At 44.4% G+C, this 19,230-nt stretch overlaps 2 protein-coding genes across 3 annotated transcripts in view; one reads left to right on the top strand and one right to left on the bottom strand.

Moving 5' to 3' along the window:
- Nucleotides 1–1,238, bottom strand: part of LOC8042989 (ubiquitin thioesterase trabid) — a 39,357-nt gene extending 38,119 nt beyond the window's left edge. For both annotated transcript variants that reach the window (XM_029994354.4, XM_029994355.4), the window contains exon 1: nucleotides 918–1,238. The gene's annotated coding sequence lies outside the window, so the exon portion shown is untranslated. The remainder of the gene's footprint in view (nucleotides 1–917) is intronic.
- On the top strand, nucleotides 831–18,287 carry LOC8042988 (protein D2). The gene is made up of 6 exons (XM_029994356.3): nucleotides 831–861; nucleotides 1,409–1,480; nucleotides 2,076–2,169; nucleotides 5,097–5,217; nucleotides 12,496–12,633; nucleotides 17,895–18,287. Exons 1-6 carry the CDS (start codon nucleotides 842–844, stop codon nucleotides 18,110–18,112), a joined length of 663 nt encoding a protein of 220 aa, XP_029850216.3. The 5' UTR covers nucleotides 831–841; the 3' UTR covers nucleotides 18,113–18,287.
- Nucleotides 18,288–19,230: the final 943 nt, after the last annotated feature.

The following is a 19,230-nucleotide window of genomic DNA, read 5'->3' as shown; positions in this document are numbered from 1 at the left end:
GAACAACTGCTACGTGGGTGAGAGGAAGTGCCTTGTTACGTGGAGGTCAGACTGGCGAGGTTCCCCCCTTTGGTTCTAAAGAATGCCCCAATGTAAATTACCCTGCAGAGCTCCCCGGAGTTAGAAAGGGAAATGCTGTGGCCAAATGGACTCGATTTGAAGATTGTGATCTGCGGTGGGGCAATAGCAGAACAATCTTTGCACTTGGTTTTCCAATACAGACATTTTTACCGTCTGAATTTTTACCTCGGTGCAATCATTATGTTCCCCTCATGAAACACACTGGCCCTTTCTTCTGGAGGGCCAGAACGCATGGTGATCTTGCTTTAGAGGGGAGGTTTAAGCATTGCTACGAACCTGGCTTTCGACTACGAGGCCTTTCCATTCTCTGTTCTAGATTAGACGCTTATTATGCTGTTGTGTCGTAACAGTGACGAGGATGTGATATAAAGCAGCCCATGCCATCTGTACAAAACAAAATAGCCCGACACATACCCTATGTCACTTCTTAAGTGCTTTCATTGGCGTTTTATTTCCTTAGGCGGAACACGCAAGCTGCAAACTTGAGTGGCAATCGAAGACATGCATCATTCATACACCCTTGGCAGAATACGATTTTCATAATAGGTTTTTGTTGTGTTCCTGGGAGGTTTAAGAGGTGCACTTGTGTAAGCTGCACGGTCGGCTGACTTCAACGAAAACAACAGGGCCCTCTCCCAAAGTCGCGAAACTACAAGGATATATATAGATATTTCGGCCGCTCCAAAACTAAAACAAGGGGAAAAAAAAAAAAAAAAAAAGTTGGCTGCAACTACAGCAGTGCCCCCATAGTAGGAAGCGTATGGAGACCTTTATATCAAAGTAAGCAGCACTAAGAGGTGGAACGAAACGCACGTATTATCAAAATTGACACTCACCCCTTTTAGGTGATACTTGTTTCCCTAAAATGTAAATTTGGATTCGTCATAGCAGAAGCGTTAGGCCTACGAAGCAATTTCCCAAAGCTTCGCCAAGCATCGCGCTTACTCCTGGCAGATTATTAATCGATTGCAGCTTCAACAATCGCCGAACACTTTGGCGAAGGCTAAAACTTGGTAAGCACCAACTTTGTCACGACATTAGACGGGCGAATATTCGATGAGCGCGCGACCACGAATCAGATAAAAAGTCCTCATCACACCGACTGCGCGACCACCTCCATCACCTCCATGTTTGTTTTGGCTACAAATGGCCTTTTGGCTGACCTTGCTAGCCTTGCTATGGGCTATAAACTCTAATTTCGAAGGTTCCCATTTTTAAACATAAGAATAAGTCGTATATTGTTTTTAATAACAAGATATTTAAATTATAAATGATTAATCACGCACGAAATTAAAAGTACCTCTTTGCTTCATATTCCTCTCCCTAGAGAGCGCGCCGGCTGCATGACCCTTATAACTGCGCTGTCTCTGTCTTGTCGGCGTTTTCTTCGTCCTAGCTGGTAAGTGAGCATTTTTGCGCACCAAATTAAGGAGAAAAACGGACAACCCTTATTATTACATAGCGAGAATAACACGTGGACTTATTATGTACTGTACACCGCAAAAAGGCGACGAAAGGACCCCTCGGGGGTGTGCGCATAGGCATCCCACGCGCAAGCTCGCCGAAATTCCGCGTGAAATATGGTTTTGCACTCATCAGTGAGATTCCGCTTCGTAAAGTGCCTACAGATCATTATCGCATAGGTGTATGTGTGCTCTACGCATAAGTGACCCCGCGGACCCCGCCTCGGCGATGGACCTCAAGATAGGCGGCCGGTTTGACCACGCCGCGTAGTTGTGCATTTTTGCGTTCCGCTTGGCTGGGGTCCTTGGCCCCTCGCCCGAAACACGTCGGAAATGATAAGAAAGCGTCGCCTTGACTTTCCACAGCCATCGCAGACTGTGCGGCCCATCACAAAAGTCGGCTGCGGTTGTTTCGTCGCGCTTTCAGTTGGGCTTAGGGCCAGCTAGGCACTTGTTTCTCGAAAGCGGGTCGGGGAGTACGATGATGATGATAGCTACGCCACTTGTGGTTTATATACTGCTGTTTTTCAGCGTGCGCTTTCAGAGCTGCGCCGCAAAGTCGAAGATGGAGGCCCATCAAGTTGTGCCGGACGTTATTGACACAGTCCCACCCGGCGTTGTCCAGGTAAGTTGATATGCTGTCAATCAAAATCGTCGATGGCACTTGATGGGGCATTGTTGCCTTTCTCTCCGGGCTGCGTGCTTGCAGAGAAAGGTGGGAGGGGTCAAGGCGTTTCGAACCAGTGACTGTCGGTGAAATTCCTCATAAGGGGACAGCGTAGAAAACAAAATATATTTATTAAAAAAAAAAAGCATTTAAATTAGCTTGTTTGGTTTGTATGTTTATTAATTCAATGCGTTAATTGAACTCGGGAGAGTAAATCTGGAATTGCAAGATAGTAAATTTCCCACAATTCTGCAACACAGCAGAGTTCTTAACCCTCCCCCTTAAAGAGGTACAAACTTGAAATATTCCTGAAACACTTAGAAAGGGGTGAAATATGATCCATGATATTTGTAAATGATAATAACACGCTTGTAATTTCAGTGGATGGCTTTAGTTTTCGTTCCTACGTGCAGATTTTGTGAGTACTTCGAAATCTGCCATCAAGGCGGTGCGATGCGTCTTCAAGATATAGCCCGTGACGTCGCGCACAACGTCGCAAACCCATAAACGGCACAGGGACCGTAATTACGATAGTTGTCACTAGGTGGCTCCAGCTTTATTGTTGATGCGTTACAATCCCGCCAAGTGCGAATATCCGAGGTATGGTGTACTAGAACTGAAAAGTGCCAAGCGCCGCTCGTTCCCGGGCGCCTCCTTGGGACACTACTGCGCTGCAACGCTGCTACTGATGGGTCCACGGCGTCAGACAATTCAATAAAGCTCGACCCCCCCCCCCCCCCCCCCCCCTCCCTCCCTCCCTCCCTCCCCAACTACCAGGTGGTATTGGGAATTCATTTTAAAATTTCTTATTTTGCATTTACAAATATCTGGGGTTTCTAAGCTGCTGTCTTAAAAGAGGTCTACACAAAGAAATAGGTGCTAAAATTTCGCTTCTGTACTCCCTTTAATTTGTAGCCTCTCTGTCTGGAAACAAAAAGAAGCAAAAGCAAAAAAAAAAAAAAAAATTAAAATTAAACGTTAACCGAAAACCACCTAGGCCGGTTTTCTCGAAGCGATGGTAAACCCATTTTGGTAAACAACGGTGCCTTGGAAGGAAAAAAGTACCTAGGTACTGTAATAAACGGCTGGATATAGAACAACAATAATTATTTTTGATTGGGCAGTAAGATGTGCCATCTATCGGTGAAACAAGCCAGTCATTTTGTTTATCCTCTTTTTCTGCTGGTTGTTATCGATCTAGTATGGTATTATAAGTCAAAATATAGTAATGTTGTACTTGAAGACCAATTTATTTGCTTCAGATGGTAAGAAGTTTTAGCTACTATGCTAGAGTTTGTCGACGGATATTCGAAAATGTAAGAAACATTTCCTTCAATATCTTTCGCCATAAACAACGCATAACTTTCCCGTGTGCCTTCCAGTCTGGCATCGCCGGTGCTGTATTCTCGTTTTTGTTCCTTGCGACGCGCGTTTCTGCGATTCCTGCTGATCTCAACTGTTTGTCTTCTCTTCCGTTTGCCCAACCGATCCATCGGTGACAAGAAGTAACCGGTGACGAGAAGCTAAGCTTCTCGTCACCGTTGAATTGCTGGTTACCATTGAATTGCTGGCCACCGGGGATATGTAGAAACCTCTATGCTGTCGGCATACTGTCGGCGCACTGCGAACAAAAAAACAGTACAATGTCCCAGAATGAAGACTTTATCAAGGATAATCCCCTTCCTCCGCAAAGTAATCGCTGCTCACGAGTCGGCGTGCATAGTGTAACAAATTAAACGTGTTAGTAAAAATATATACCAACACTCGTTCGCAAAACATTTTTTTTACTTACCATAAAAACACTTGCAAGGCTTATCTACTGTCATGTCTTGGATTCTGAACTGCTGAAGAGTGATGCATTCGCGGAATGCTGCCGTCGGTTTGTATAGTAGTCCCTCTGAACTACCGCTTTGCTTGACGTGCTAATAGGTTGATGGTGCGTCATTAATATAACAGTCGGATCGAAATTAATGTTCAGCAGAACCAAGCAGAAAGAACTATTAGCCCTCATTAAGCGACCTCGCAGCCATTTTGCTTGTAGGTACTGCTCCTCCCTCGGCGCCCCTGCTCTCCCATTCACGTGACCTAGAATTCCCCTTCTAGGGACAATAGTTAACTTTAGACCACGGTTCGCGTTCGAGAAAACGGGCCCTGGTGGATGTCTGCGAGACTTCGATGGAGTGTTGTGATGGCATCTGTTCAGTAAACGCAGTGCCACAATCTGAAATATACTCGCTTTCATGGAGATTACTTGGGCCTGAACGCAGTACCAAGGCGCTTTAGTGAAGAAAATTGCAGCATAGTTGGCCACCATTGGTTTCAGTTTCAAGCGGCCTTTCAGGCAACGCTTGTTTGGGGTGGTTTGGGGATTGTCCGTGCGACGGAACGTCTCCGCTACGAAGCAGAGTAGGCAGCTCTGCCGGCTCTTGAATACCCCTTTGATATGCTACAGTCCTTAGGTACTTAACTGAGCAAGATTGCAACACATTGATGCCTTCAAGGGGCAAAGTTCATAACTGTGGTACGCTTGGCCCTACGTGACACGCTGATGTCACGGGCTCGCTGGATCTCCCAAGATGTGTCGCACTCTTCTATGACTGATTTTGAAGCAGTCGCCAAACTCCCTGCATTTTGAACGAAAAATATAGCCATCCGCTCAAAGTACAAGCATGTGACTATTATTTACAGGTTCAGCTGATCCGACTTGACTTGTTTCTTGATGTTTTTTTTATATATTTTAAGTTTCGATTCAGTATCCCTTTTAAAGTCCCAGAAAGTTTCAGGAAAAGCGTAATGTTGGTTTGATTTCTGGTCCCATTCTTGAAGGGGCAAATAAAAAGACCCACCCTGGGCAATGCATCCTAATGGCTTGCCTTCGCTGTCAGGTTAGCTATGACACGGTGGTGGTTGACATGGGGAACACTCTCACGCCAACGCAAGTGCAACGCCAACCAAATGTCTCGTACCCTGCTGATCCCAACAGACTCTACACGCTGTGCATGACTGGTATGTATTCTTGCTTCATTTTGTAGTTGAAATCACTAGGCTCATTCGCTTTACCTGCACTGTGTGCACTACCTCATTTGATTGACGAGCACTACCATTTAAAACGCATACGCTTTCCTGAAGAAAAAAGTTTGGGGTGTCTGCTGAGAAAAGCGAACAGTGTTTTTCACGTCATCGAACATTCTGGCGGTTGGAAGAAAATGGCAGAGTGTCAGAACTTAACACTGACCAATTAAAAATTTAGAGGTGATTTGCAGGAAGTTTAAATGGAAAAATTGGCATTCATTCTTAGCAGCAGATGCTAATAGCCACCATGTGTTTGCAGGCTCTGCTAGCCACCATTTACTAAAAAAAGTTGCTTTTAAGTTTTGAATCAGATAACATTAAAGTACAAAATTTTGGCATCCTATTCCAGTTAATGAGAACTACATGCCAAGTCTAAACTAGTAGCTATGCAGTTTAGTTTTGCGGTGTAAAAAACCTGATTAGCTTCTCTGGCTGAGACACCCAGAGAAGCTTAGCATGTACCTCGCAGTAGTAGGGGGGGGGCAGTATGGACATAGCTGGTGGGGAGTTTGATAAAGTGATAGAAAACAAGAGATATAGAGCAAGCCTTCCTTTGAGGGTTTACTTCCGTGTGCAAGGACTTGCAAAACAGGGCTCTTCCCTGTATTCAAACGTAGTTAAGGTGGACATAATCCATGTTTCTAGGAATGGGCAGGAATATAAGGACATCTATGAAATTAATTAAATACCATATTTTGACTGCTTTGTTTCAATACCATGTGCTGCTTAGCTTTTTTATCCGGTATGGACGTACAAGGCTTTTTTTTTTTCTTGTGTGTAAACCAAATATTCTGGTTTTGTTTATGGGTCTAAAACCTAGCTTAATTGCCAGTATTGTTTCAGATGCCATCATGCAATATTGTTTGATGGCACAGGAGTCGCTGGCATCGGAGCAGTTGACAGCAAACAAAACTGCTTTACTACTATCATTCTCAACTACCATTCTCATATACGTGGCTTGCACATGACGTCATTTCCCATGCCTTGGAACTCCCCTCTTATCAGAATCCTCCTTTGTGCCTCCCGGATAAGCACAGACGTCGCTGTTCTCCTCCTAGAAGATTATAGAAGATTAACCTGTCACTCAAAATTCTTACAAAAGCAGCTTCCCTCTCCTCCTTTTACATGGTGTTCAAAAGTGTGCAATGTGACGGCAGTGCAAGGAGCCTATAGGTGACGAGTTCAAATTCAGCTTTCCTCTTGTTACATTATATTTTTATCTTAATTGGTTTGCTGATGGCAAGTTGTGTGAACAATAATTTGTGATTATGTCACAAATATACACGCGCAGTCGAGGTGCACAAGACGCCGAAGAGTTGATGAAGGTGAGAAGCTAGTGCTGGAGGTGGGAAGCTCCTCTGTTTTCACCTTCTCAGTGACTATAGTCTATTTCAGTGAGCCCTCTGAGTAAGGTTGAAGAAAGAGAAAAGGTGGATACCATAGCAGCACCCTGAGTACATATGGGGCTACTCATTAACACCTCCAGTCTTGTAGCAGACTCCTGGCCTTGTTTTGTTTTTTAAGCATGCATAGCACTAGCCTATTAAATGGTTCCTTCTAGAACAAATCTAAATTGCTCAAAAGTAGCTGAAATTATCTTTGGGATTGCATAGCCTTCTTTTGAAGCCCTGCAGGCCTCAAACAATTTCAACAAATACTCTTCAAAAGGAAGCACATGTGGCCTCTTTTCTGACGGTTAAGTTACCCATAAAATGGGGGCATGCGTGCAATGGGTAGGCATATAATCCCAGTTGAACTTTTGTTGTTGTAGGTATTTTCACTGTGGGCCATCTGGAACAAGTGGGTTGTAGCAGTACTGCACGAGGCAGATGACCATCTGTGTCAGCAGCGAGACAATTGCTGTGCCCTGGCAAACAAATTAAATAATGCTGCATCATTGGTGCTGCTGATTAAGTTTAACGTAATTGGAGTTATTTGAACATATCCATGCTATAGGTTGGGTTCTGCATTTTCAGTAAATACCGATAAATGCCGGGGTTTCTTGGAATCTGGGAAGACTGAAAAACCCAGATTTGAAGCTGCCCTTAAAGGGGCGGTGCAACGATTTTATGATTAAAACAATTTGCATCTCGTCATTTTTACGTTGTTTATCGTGTCCCAGAGGATAGAGAAAACACTTCCTTCATTACAAATGTCGCGATTCCGCTGCATAATCGCAAAGCAAAAGCCGAGATTTTTGCCCCACCTGCAGCCCCAAGTGGCAGCCGAAGGAACTACGGCGGAAAGATTACGTGACCTCGCTCGGCTCTAAGCTGCAGCCTAACGCCCGCTAATGTACGCGGAGAGAGGGAGGGGAAGCGTCCTCCGAGATAGCACGCGGGAAGCTACACGGCACTCCGAATGACGTCACTGGGAGTGCGACCAGGTGTGACCCTGAAGACTGGGAGTGAGTTGAGGGGTGCCCGAAATGCCAATCTTTATGTTTTTTTTACGCAACAACTAGGACACGCAGGCGAAATCGGTTTTCTGTTCTTTACTTCAGAAGTGTCAGGGGGCAACTTCCAGAAATCTTTGACCGAAGTCCGAAAATCGTTGCACCGCCCCTTCAACCCGTTAAGTGCCCCCCCCCCCCCCCCCCCCCCTTTTCTTTTTTTAGAAACTAACCTAAAAGTGCCATATTTTTTTATTTCATTTAGAAGTTTCATTCCTCTAGTAATAGATAAAGTTTCGAAGGTTTATTACGCAAAAAATTTCCGGCGGCGAAAAAACAAATGCTTCAACTAAAACGAGTGCTGCCGTCTATGATCAACGCCGCAAACTACTTCGACGAGCCTTAGTCCATGGAATTGAGGGCTATCGAAAAAACCACTGGACGACCTGAGCTCGTCCATGGCATTTTTTAGCCAAAACGTGGCCGACGAGCTCGGCTCGTCCCAATGCACCTAAAGGGTTAAATGAGAAAATCCCCGGGTTTAGGTAAAAAAAAGTTTGATATGTGGCTTTTTTTGTTTTCTTTTGTGCATCTGAACACAGCCTGTACTAACTGCCCTTAAGGTTGCTCTTTCTTTGGGAGCTACGTCGCATGACTTCTATTCTCAGTACCAGGATGACATTTTTCAAGTATTTGGGTCATGGGCATAAGTTCAATGGATCAGATGAAAAGACTACACGGGGAGGGCGGGGCCGGCTGGGGCTGGGGCTGGGCCTGGGCTGGGCTGGGCTGATGCTGCTGTTTTGGTGTCACAAATTTATAGATATGCAGCTGTTTTATACCCCCCGAAAAAAACTGCCCCGAATTTGAAGACAAACCCAGAAAACATGGAACCCTAGTTATAAACAACTAATACACAACTCATACTCTGGTATTTGATTTTATATTAGAAACTGCATAGATTTCTTTTAAGGCCATGTAGCCCTCAAAGAATTTCTACATATACTGTCCGAAAGGAGACACATTGACCTCCTTTCGTGACATAAATTGCCCATAAAACGAGGGCGTACATGCCATATAGGTAGGCGTATAATCCTAGTTGAACCTTTGTTGTAGTTTGTTTTGCATTGTGGGCGAACTGGAGCAAGCGGATGGTAGCAGTACTGCATGAGGCGGACAACAGCGCTTGGATGTGCGTCAGCTTAGAGACAACTGTTGTGCCCTGAAAACAAAGATAAAAGAAGTGCAGCATCAATGGCCCCGTGACACTGCTCACGCAGGCGTCTGGCCACTGCTGATATCCAGTGGTAAAGTAGTTTAATCTTAACCATGTTGAATTAACCCGAGAGAACCATCAAAATAAAGAAGGGACAGAAAATAGAGGGGACAGCGTCTCGAACTCGACTAACTTTTTAATTTAGTCCACCTCTTTATGTAGTCTGAAACTCAAGGTCATCACCACCAGCACAAAAGGACGAAGTGTATACAGTTCAAGCGCTACAGTCTCTCCATCACACATGGAGACTGTGGCGCTTGAACTTTATAGACTTTGTCCTGTGTTGGTGGTGATGACCTGGAGTTCGAGACATATGAGGTGTACTAAATAAACGAGTTAGCTGAGTTTGAGACGTCGTCTTGTCTATTTTCTGTTCCTTCTATGTTTTGATGGTTCTCTTCTACCGCAGTCTCCGGTTAATTCAACATGGTTAATATTTACCGGGGGGGGGGCTGGGCTGGGCTGGGCTGGGCTGGGCTGGGCTGATGCTGCTGTTTTGGTGTCACAAATTTAGATATGCAATTGTTTTATACCCCCCGAAAAAACTGCCCCAAATTCGAAGACAAACCCGGAAAACATGGAACCCTAGTTATAAACAGCTAATACACAACTCATACTCTGGTATTTGATTTGATATTAGAAACTGCATAGATTTCTTTTAACCCCTTAAGTGGCAAATTTTTTTTCCAAAAGTAACCTAAAAGTGCCATACTTTTTATTTAGAATCGTTATTCCTCTAGTATTACGCATAAAATTTGAAGTTTATTACGCAAAAATCAGTGGAGGCGAAAAAATATTTGCCAACTAAAACGAGTGCTGCCATCTACAATCAGCGCCGCAAAACTACTCGGGCGAGCCTAGCTAGTTAGTGGAATTGAGGGCTACCGAAAAAACCACTGGGCGAGCTGAACTCGTCCACGGCATTTTTAGCCAGATAGTGGCCGATAAGCTCAGCTCGTCCAAGGCACTTAAGGGGTTAAGGCCATGTAGCCCTCAGAGTTTCCACGAATACTCTCCAAAAGGAGACGCATTGACCTCCTTTTGTGACATAAATTGCCCATAAAACGAGGGCGGACATGCCGTATAGGTAGGTGTATAATCCCAGTTGAACCTTAGTTGTAGTTTGTTTTGCATTGTGGGCCATCTGGAACAAGCGGATTGTAGCAGTACTGCATGAGGCGAACGACAGCGCTTGGATGTGAGTCAGCTTGGAGACAACTGTTGTGCCCTGAAAACAAAGATAAAAGAAGTGCAGCATCAATGGCCCCGTGACACTGCTCACGCAGGCGTCTGGCCACCGCTGATATCCAGTGGTAAAGTAGTTTAATCTTAACCATGTTGAATTAACCCGAGAGAACCATCAAAACATAGAAGGGACAGAAAATAGAGGGGACAGCGTCTCGAACTCGGCTAACTTTTTAATTTAGTCCACCTCTTTATATTGTCTCAAACTCAAGGTCATCACCACCAGCACAAAAGGACGAAGTGTACATACACAGTTCAAGTGCTACGGTCTCCATCACGCATGGAGACTGTGGCGCTTGAACTTTATAGACTTTGTCCTGTGTTGGTGGTGATGACCTGGAGTTTTAAGGCCCGTTCACACTCTTGCGACCGAGTACGACTGAGAGAGACGATATCTTTTAAAACTTCTTAAATGTTTTTAGAATGAGGGAACACACTGGCATTGCGGCGCCATCTATGCGGTGACCCTGGAACTGCATTTCACAAGAGCGAAGGTTTTGCGGGATTTCCGAGGTCAAATGTGCGTAATACCCATAGAAAGGCTCGTTTATAGCATTGACAAAAGTTTTTCGAGCCAAGAAAGAAAGGATAATGCGCGAGAAACAAAAAAAAAAATATGCCGGACCGCCGAGTTTACACTGCTTCCCAATAGATGGCGCCAGTGTGTTCTCTGGTTTAAGAAGTTTTAAGGAACCCAGGTTTAAGAGGTCGCAAGAGTGTGAACGGGCCTTTAGACATATAATGAGGTGTACTAAATAAACGATTTAGCTGAGTTTGAGACGTCGTCTTGTCTATTTTCTGTCCCTTCTCTGTTTTGATGGTTCTCTTCTACCACAGTTCGGTTAATTCAACATGGTTAATATTTACCGGGGGGGGGGGGGGGGGGGGGGGGGGCTGGGGCTGGGGGGCTGGGGGCTGGGGGGCTAGGCTGATGCTGCTGTTTTGGTGTCACAAATTTATAGATATGCAGTTGTTTTATACCCTCCGAAAAAACTGCCCAGAATTTGAAGACAAGCCCAGAAAACATGGAACCCTAGTTATAAACAGCTAATACACAACTTATACTCTGGTATTTGATTTTATATTAGAAACTGCATGTAGCCCTCAAAGAATTTCTACGAATACTCTCCAAAAGGAGACACGGTGACCTCCTTTCGTGACTTAAATTGCCCATAAAACGAGGGTGTACATGCCATATAAGTAGGCGTCTAATCCCAGTTGAACCTTTGTTGTAGTTTTTTTTTGCATTGTGGGCCATCTGGAACAAGCGGATCATAGCAGTACTGCATGAGGCGGACAAGAGCGCTTGGATGTGCGTCAGCTTAGAGACAACTGTTGTGCCCTGAAAACAAAGATAAAAGAAGTGCAGCATCAATGGCCCCGTGACACTGCTCACGCAGGCATCTGGCCACCGCTGATATCCAGTGGTAAAGTAGTTTAATCTTAACCATGTTGAATTAACCCAAGAGAACCATCAAAACAAAGAAGGGACAGAAAATAGAGGGGACAGCGTCTCGAACTCGGTTAACTTGTTAATTTATTCCACCTCCTTATTTAGTCTCAAACTCAAGGTCATCACCACCAACACAAAAGGACGAAGTGTATACAGTTCAAGCGCTACAGTCTCTCCATCACACATGGAGACTGTGGCGCTTGAACTTTATAGACTTTGTCCTGTGTTGGTGGTGATGACCTCGAGTTCGAGACTATATAGTAAGGTGTACTAAATAAACGGGTTAGCGGAGTTTGAGACGTCGTCTTGTCTATTTTCTGTCCCTTCTATGTTTTGATAGTTCTCTTCTACCGCAGTCTCCGGTTAATTCAACATCATTAATATTCACCAGCTTGCCTACAACCTTACTATATTTTCTAGTTATTTGGAGTTATTTAAACTTGTATTAGAAAATTTTAAATATTTGGGTAAAGCTTTGCAATGAGACATGCGTTTGCATAGGTAGAGTTTGTCTTGCATGACACAGAGTGTCATTTCACAATTGTAGGCTGGGCGGGTCAATACATACCAGGAGTCAATGGAACCCTCTCCAGATTGGCAGCAGTGATGCTGGCAGAGTAAAACTATGCTTGTGTATTTGAAAATAGGCCTCCTGATTCCCTTTGTGCATAGCGAAGTTAGGCTGTAATTTTGGGTCATATACATGCAATGCCCAGAGCTCCTTCGTTTCCCACTCAAAAGTCAACCCACCTCCTTTGTGCATGAATGACCTTGTAATACATTTGCTGCTTGCATTTCTGTCCTTGCCGCTTTGATAAAAAAAAAAAAATGATGCATTTGTTTTAGACCCGGATGCTCCCAGTCGACAGAGTCCCAAATACCGCGAGTGGCATCACTGGCTGGTGGTCAACATTCCTGGCGTGAATGTACCACAAGGAGAAGTCCTCTCCGAGTATGTGGGATCGGGGCCTCCGAAAGGAACAGGTGAGCTGCATTTTTGGCCAGCATTAGGCAGGACCCCGAAATTGATGCTGTCTGCGTCATCCTCTTGTGCAATCCCTTTTTGGGTTCTCACATGAGTTTGTTTGAATGTTACCTGCAAGGTGAATGCATCTGTCATTTGTCCTTAGTTGTCAGCATACTGCCACCTACTTCTTAAACGCTTAGTATTTATAGGCCAGCTCTTAACGTAAAATGTAGCTTCAATGATGTCAGGCTCAGTGTCGCATGACGTCATGTCAGGATGTCACGTCGGGAGGTTGGCTAGTAGGTGCCACAGCATGGGGTTGTAGGCAGGACTCCCTGTTTCAAGTATATTCTTTTTGTAAAATTTGAAGGGTCTTTTTGGAGTAAATTTTTTGCTGGAACTTCAAGGTTTATCGGAGTTTACTCTTGTTGGACTCAAAATTTTCGAAAGTTTGGAGTTTAAATTTTTTTTTTTTATATTTCAGTATAAAAAAAAGTTATAAAGCCCTTCCACTTCATGTGAAGATGGAGGACCAGCGAAGCTGTTACCTTCACGACGCCTAGAGGACGACGCCTAGAGGACGACGCCTAGAGGACGACGCCTAGAGGACGACGCCTAGAGGACGACGCCTAGAGGACGACGCCTAGAGGACGACGCCTAGAGGACGACGCCTAGAGGACGACGCCTAGAGGACGACGCCTAGAGGACGACGCCTAGAGGACGACGCCTAGAGGACGACGCCTAGAGGACGACGCCTAGAGGACGACGCCTAGAGGACGACGCCTAGAGGACGACGCCTAGAGGACGACGCCTAGAGGACGACGCCTAGAGGACGACGCCTAGAGGACGACGCCTAGAGGACGACGCCTAGAGGACGACGCCTAGAGGACGACGCCTAGAGGACGACGCCTAGAGGACGACGCCTAGAGGACGACGCCTAGAGGACGACGCCTAGAGGACGACGCCTAGAGGACGACGCCTAGAGGACGACGCCTAGAGGACGACGCCTAGAGGACGACGCCTAGAGGACGACGCCTAGAGGACGACGCCTAGAGGACGACGCCTAGAGGACGACGCCTAGAGGACGACGCCTAGAGGACGACGCCTAGAGGACGACGCCTAGAGGACGACGCCTAGAGGACGACGCCTAGAGGACGACGCCTAGAGGACGACGCCTAGAGGACGACGCCTAGAGGACGACGCCTAGAGGACGACGCCTAGAGGACGACGCCTAGAGGACGACGCCTAGAGGACGACGCCTAGAGGACGACGCCTAGAGGACGACGCCTAGAGGACGACGCCTAGAGGACGACGCCTAGAGGACGACGCCTAGAGGACGACGCCTAGGATGAACACAAATCTCCAAACACAGCTAGGTGACTGGTGCCTGACCGAAAATGTCCGCCTGGTCCGGGTATCGAACCCGGGACCTCAATTTGCAGTGGAGCGTTCTGCTAACTGAGCTAACCAGGGGTTAGACGTCGGTAGAGCAAACAGGTTTTATCAGCCGCCTACAGTCTTAACGCTAACAAGGGTGAAAGGCTTGCATTTTAAGGTTATGATTATAGTGCAGTTGCATGCAAAGGTGCAAGCGAGCTGGACACGACTGACTAAAATAATCCCTGGAGAAGGGGAACAAGAGGGACAGAGGACAAACGCATATCTCCAAGCACAGCTAAGTGACTGGCGCGATGGGAGTGCAGTATGCCATTTATGACACAGTAAAAATAGTAAAAGAATAGTGTAGTTTTTTAACGTCTTTCATGCAATATGATCGGCGAAAAATCAATTAACGGATTTATGGATTGATTAGTCTGTTAAAGAGTAGCGATCAGTCGTGTTGATTTTATGATAAAGCCGCAGCTCCAATCAACGTTCAATGTTTTATTAAAGCTATGGTTTGTACGAGATAACAAATATGCGTGGGACCAGCGATTGTATACAAACCAACACACTAAGATTGTGGAAGCTTCCGACTTAATAATAATCGCTTCCCTGAATTTCTATGCGTGTGAGACGATGCAACATAACCTTTAGTAAGAAGAATTGAGTACAAAACCGTCAAACATTAATTAAGGAGGGTCAAGCTCAGCCGGAAACGGGCTTGCGTCGTCGAGATCCATACTTCTGAATGTGTGCCCGTAGCAGATGACGCACAGCAGTATCCCCGCTTTCGCATGTTTCCAATTTTGGCCGCATGGTGGTGACAGGGTTCACTCTCGAGTGTTCAGACACAAATGTGGCCTAAATTTATAAAATCTCACTGGTATCGAAATAGATTTGTGCAGCTGTATGTGGCATTGGTGCCTTTGAGATTGGCAGTACTAACTGCCTCACGAGAAATCTTGCAAACAAGTGTTGCTTTAATAAATGTCTGGACTTTGAAATAGCCAAACTCCTTGGACATAGCCATTGTGAGGCATAAACACTTCAGCTGCTCTCCCCTGCCTATGAAAACTACAGGTTTGTATTTTTCACTGTTAAAAGAACAAAAACCCTCCTACTAGGAATCACAGTAGGTCTCGGCTGGAAGCCAGAACAGTGCTTTTGTCCTCGCCCAGAAGTAGATTGGCCCATTGTACTGAATAAACCCTGACCAGATAAACGGGAAACTCCCTCTTGTCGATAATCCTAGACTAAAAGAGAGGAAAAAAAAAGTGGTTTTATTTAGGATTGCTAACCCTTTTTGCCATCGTGACTTCGAAATGCATAGTTTTTAGACAAATCCAAAATGACAAATTTTCCCAGCGAGTGTTTTTCAGAGTTCAGATTTATCCGAAAACACAAAATCCTAGTTATACTAGGCCTATCTGCTGGCCGTGCACGCCTCTTGCATTTCCCCCTTTTCTTTTGTGCAAATAAAATTGATTGATAATTGTTGTCGCATCATATTACACTGGCATTATAGTGTCATGTAAAGCAATGCGATTGCTGTGCCATTTACGCCAAACTGTGTCAAAGTGCTTATACATTTTACCCAAATATGAGGAATTCGCACCAGCATTGTGGCCAAAGTTAATTTTGCTTTCTCAATACTGAAACAAATAGCTTGGGACCACAATACTGCCCGTTTGTTACGGTAGGCTTGTATGAATTTGCAACACGGTGATTATCGCTTCCAATATCGCAATATCCTATTTTATTTTCGTATCAAATACTGGCATTACTGGGGAGTTCCACCATACTTCGTGGTAGCTTCAGGCAGGTTAGTTAGCCTCGTTGAGTGCGCTTCTTACCGTGCACTAGTGCACTGCGGAGAAGCGACAGCCGTGATGTAGGCCTTGCGCCTTTGTAGGTCTCCCCTCGCTGCGGTGCAGCTGCGTGCTAAGGGGAATCAGTCTTTAAGAGTGGTATGGCGCACGCATACAGATTAGGTACTTGGAAAAAAAAAAATATATATATATATAAACATCTGGGGAATACTGATGTGATAACTTGCTTTGCAGTTAAATATTAAAAATAAAACTGCAACCAAAATAAAAGTGCAATATCCTGCTGAATTACTTGCACCATTGGTAGTGACATATTTTAATTTCGAGATTCATGAAACTTGGGTATAGCAACAGGGTTTCGCAGTAACCCTGGTGAGGAAGGACTATATAAGTAGCACCATAACATTGATTTTTTTTTTTTGTCAAATTTTGCACATTAGTGACCACCTCTTTTAGGCTTTCAACTGTTTGAAGGTGCAGTCAGTAAAAGTTTAAAATAAATTACCTTTAGCAGTGGAAGATCTGAGGTGGTGAATAATCTTAACGAGTTCTGCTTGATATTTTAAGGGGGCACACTGGTCTTGGAGCTCTTTTCCTTATTTTATGACCAAACTCGATGAAACTGCACAAGCTTGTTCAGCTTTTTGTGCTGATTTCATATATCTGGTAATTTCTTCATTCAGTAGAATTGTCCTGAAGATAATTAAAACTTGCCTGCCTTTGTTTGGAGGAATGATAGGGAAAAGACTGCTCAACAAAATATCCTTTTCAACACATGGCCAGATACTACGAAGTGTAAAGAATACAATGTTGGAAGTACTTTTAAGATAAACCCATTATTAGTGATTTTGCAACATATTGAAGTTCAGTGCTCAATGCATGGCTAACAAGTAATAAAACAAAAGGTCAAATAAAAAATTTTCTATACTTATATTAAAAAATCTGCTATCAACATTTTATGCTTCACACATTTAGCAATACATTTCAAGAAAGGTTATATTTCTGACTGCTGTAGGTGCTGAGATATCCCTCCCACAATTTTTCAACGAGTCCAAAAATTGTGTTATGTGAAAACAATGTTTTAGAGTCAACTTTAATGCACATTCAGCCTGCATAGACATTATAAATTGATTTATAGCTTGATTATTCATCCACAAAGTTAGAAGCGTGGTAGATTCAGAAGAACAACAGCCATCGCTGTTGTTCTTCTGAATGAAAGATCTCGAAGCACTCCATCCTCGATCGCTTGGGCGTCTACAACCAGTGCGCTGTCGTCGCGATTCGAACTCTGAAATGCTGTCGGAATCGCTCCCGTCGTCGACAGAAGGCTCCAAAAACTCGCTATCCTCACCAGACGTCCCGTTGTCATCGCTGTCGAAGAGATATATATATTTTCACCGTTGGAAAGGAGACACCGCACACTGGACGCTGCCATCTTCTCCAAGCAGGCAGTGATCAAGCGGGAAAAACGACACACAAAAGAACAAGCTCAGACAAACACAGTGGACAGAACGACCCTTGCCATCTGTTGGCAATGTATCTAACTGCACTACCCCAAGTCTATATAGCGCACCATCTATGAATGGCTCTTTAAAATAGATATTCATGCAGACCGGCGAATCGCCGGTTTTGGCAATATGGCCCCCGACGGCACACCCAGCAATTCGCCGGCTTTGGTAGCAAATGGGTTAATACACTTTGAGGCGGAATTGCGTCATAATATTTTACTTGTAGGCTTTTCACATGATACGATGTAGGACTGCATCGTTTCTCAACATCGACATTTGACCGATTTTGCCCTTTAAGTACATTGCGTCAAGTCGCAATGTCAGGTGATACCATGATGTTGAGCCTATAAATGATGTGCATTTAAAGCGCCTTTGGGATGTACCAGAGATGAGCAGTTTTTCATTTGGCAGCAAGTGAAATTTCAATTTTAATTGGAAAACAGCATTAATCTTGTGCATTCATTGGGTTACATGGACGTTAGCATGGCTGTTTCATGGTTATCGCGGTGATCAGACATGGTAACTGGGTTATCTGAAAGCTGTAACACGGTGTCGCAGGACTGCATCGGTACGTCTTCGTGGTGTACAAGCAGCCCGGCAGGCTGACGTGCGACGAGAAGCGCCTGACCAACCGCTCGGGCGACCACCGCGGCGAGTTCAAGATCCGGGAGTTTGCCAAGAAGTACCAGCTGGGAGAACCTGTGGCGGCCAATTTCTACCAGGCCGAGTGGGACGATTACGTGCCCAAGCTCTATGAGCAGCTGAGCGGCAACTGAGCTGGCCCCATGAATCCCGGCTGGCATGTTCTCTCTACTGCACACACTGCTCTTCTATTTGGTTAGCTGCTTTGCTTTGCCTTGTTTAGCCACTTACACTGCAAGCCCAATCCCTTATTGTTCTTGATTTTTTTTTTTTCATATGCACTAAATAAAGACACTAATATCCATGCAAGCTGTGTTATCTGCAGTAGTTGATTCAAGACTGTTTTCACCTTTGTGTTCCTTAAAATTATTTCGAGGACGGTGCATTTTTATTTTTTTATCCTAATTTTAAAGTTTTTACAGTGCAGAGTAGAAGCTCTTCAGAAACTATAAAATATTTAATAATGGCACAATGTTATAAAAAAGAAAAAATGCAGGGCTAAAGCAAAAATCTTTTTTTTTTCTTCTGATCCAATCAAACGGCAGAAATGGAGTGATTTTAAATTTAAAATGATATCCTCATATACTAATAAAAGCAGCCCGGGTAACTACTAGCTTATGGTTTTGTTTACCAATAAGTCTCTCGGCCAACCCCTATACAGGATGTTTAATTTTAAATATGAACAGATTCATCTTAACATATCCGTGAAAGATGCATTATACAGCCAGGGGGATGTAATATAGGGGCAAGTCGAATAATTAACTAATTTATTTTTACTTTTTAATTAATAAAAATAAACACTATTTCAATTAAAAACTTGCAGAGTGTCATGAAAAACCACTAAATCTGTTTTTAGAAAGATTTGATGCGATTGGCTTGGTTTTTCTGGATCCCAAAAATGTGTCTAAATTCGACACGCTTGCACAGTTTTTCTGTTTATGTTTTTACACTGCCAGCCTTGTGCCTGGCGCATGAGTGCTAACTTTATGCACCTCTGCGCTTCTCACAAGCTTAAAGGGGCCATGAAACAATTTTTCAACATTTTTCTTAGCTTTCCTCCCTAATTCGCAAATCGCGCAGTGTTACCAAAGGCGTGGGGCGAGAGTATACCGCTAGCAGTTCAGAAGGAGGAACTCCCCTCCTGCTCGGACGTTCCTTTGCATACCCGCGCCAAGTCGCTATTATCCCCCTAAAAGATTACCCCCTTGTTTAAAATTCAGACAAGTTGCTTTCTTGCCCCCTTCTGCCCGTG

This window comes from Ixodes scapularis, unplaced genomic scaffold, assembly GCF_016920785.2.
Source record: "Ixodes scapularis isolate PalLabHiFi unplaced genomic scaffold, ASM1692078v2 PGA_scaffold9__187_contigs__length_104089568, whole genome shotgun sequence".
In the NCBI taxonomy this organism is placed as follows: domain Eukaryota; kingdom Metazoa; phylum Arthropoda; class Arachnida; order Ixodida; family Ixodidae; genus Ixodes; species Ixodes scapularis.
This window is presented reverse-complemented; position numbering and strand designations above follow the sequence as displayed.

Coding starts and splice junctions, on each gene's coding strand:
- LOC8042988 (XM_029994356.3), top strand. CDS start 842: ATGGAGACCTTTATATCAAA. Junction 862..1,408: donor ATGGAGACCTTTATATCAAA/GTAAGCAGCACT, acceptor TCCTCTCCCTAG/AGAGCGCGCCGGCTGCATGA. Junction 1,481..2,075: donor CGTTTTCTTCGTCCTAGCTG/GTAAGTGAGCAT, acceptor GCTGTTTTTCAG/CGTGCGCTTTCAGAGCTGCG.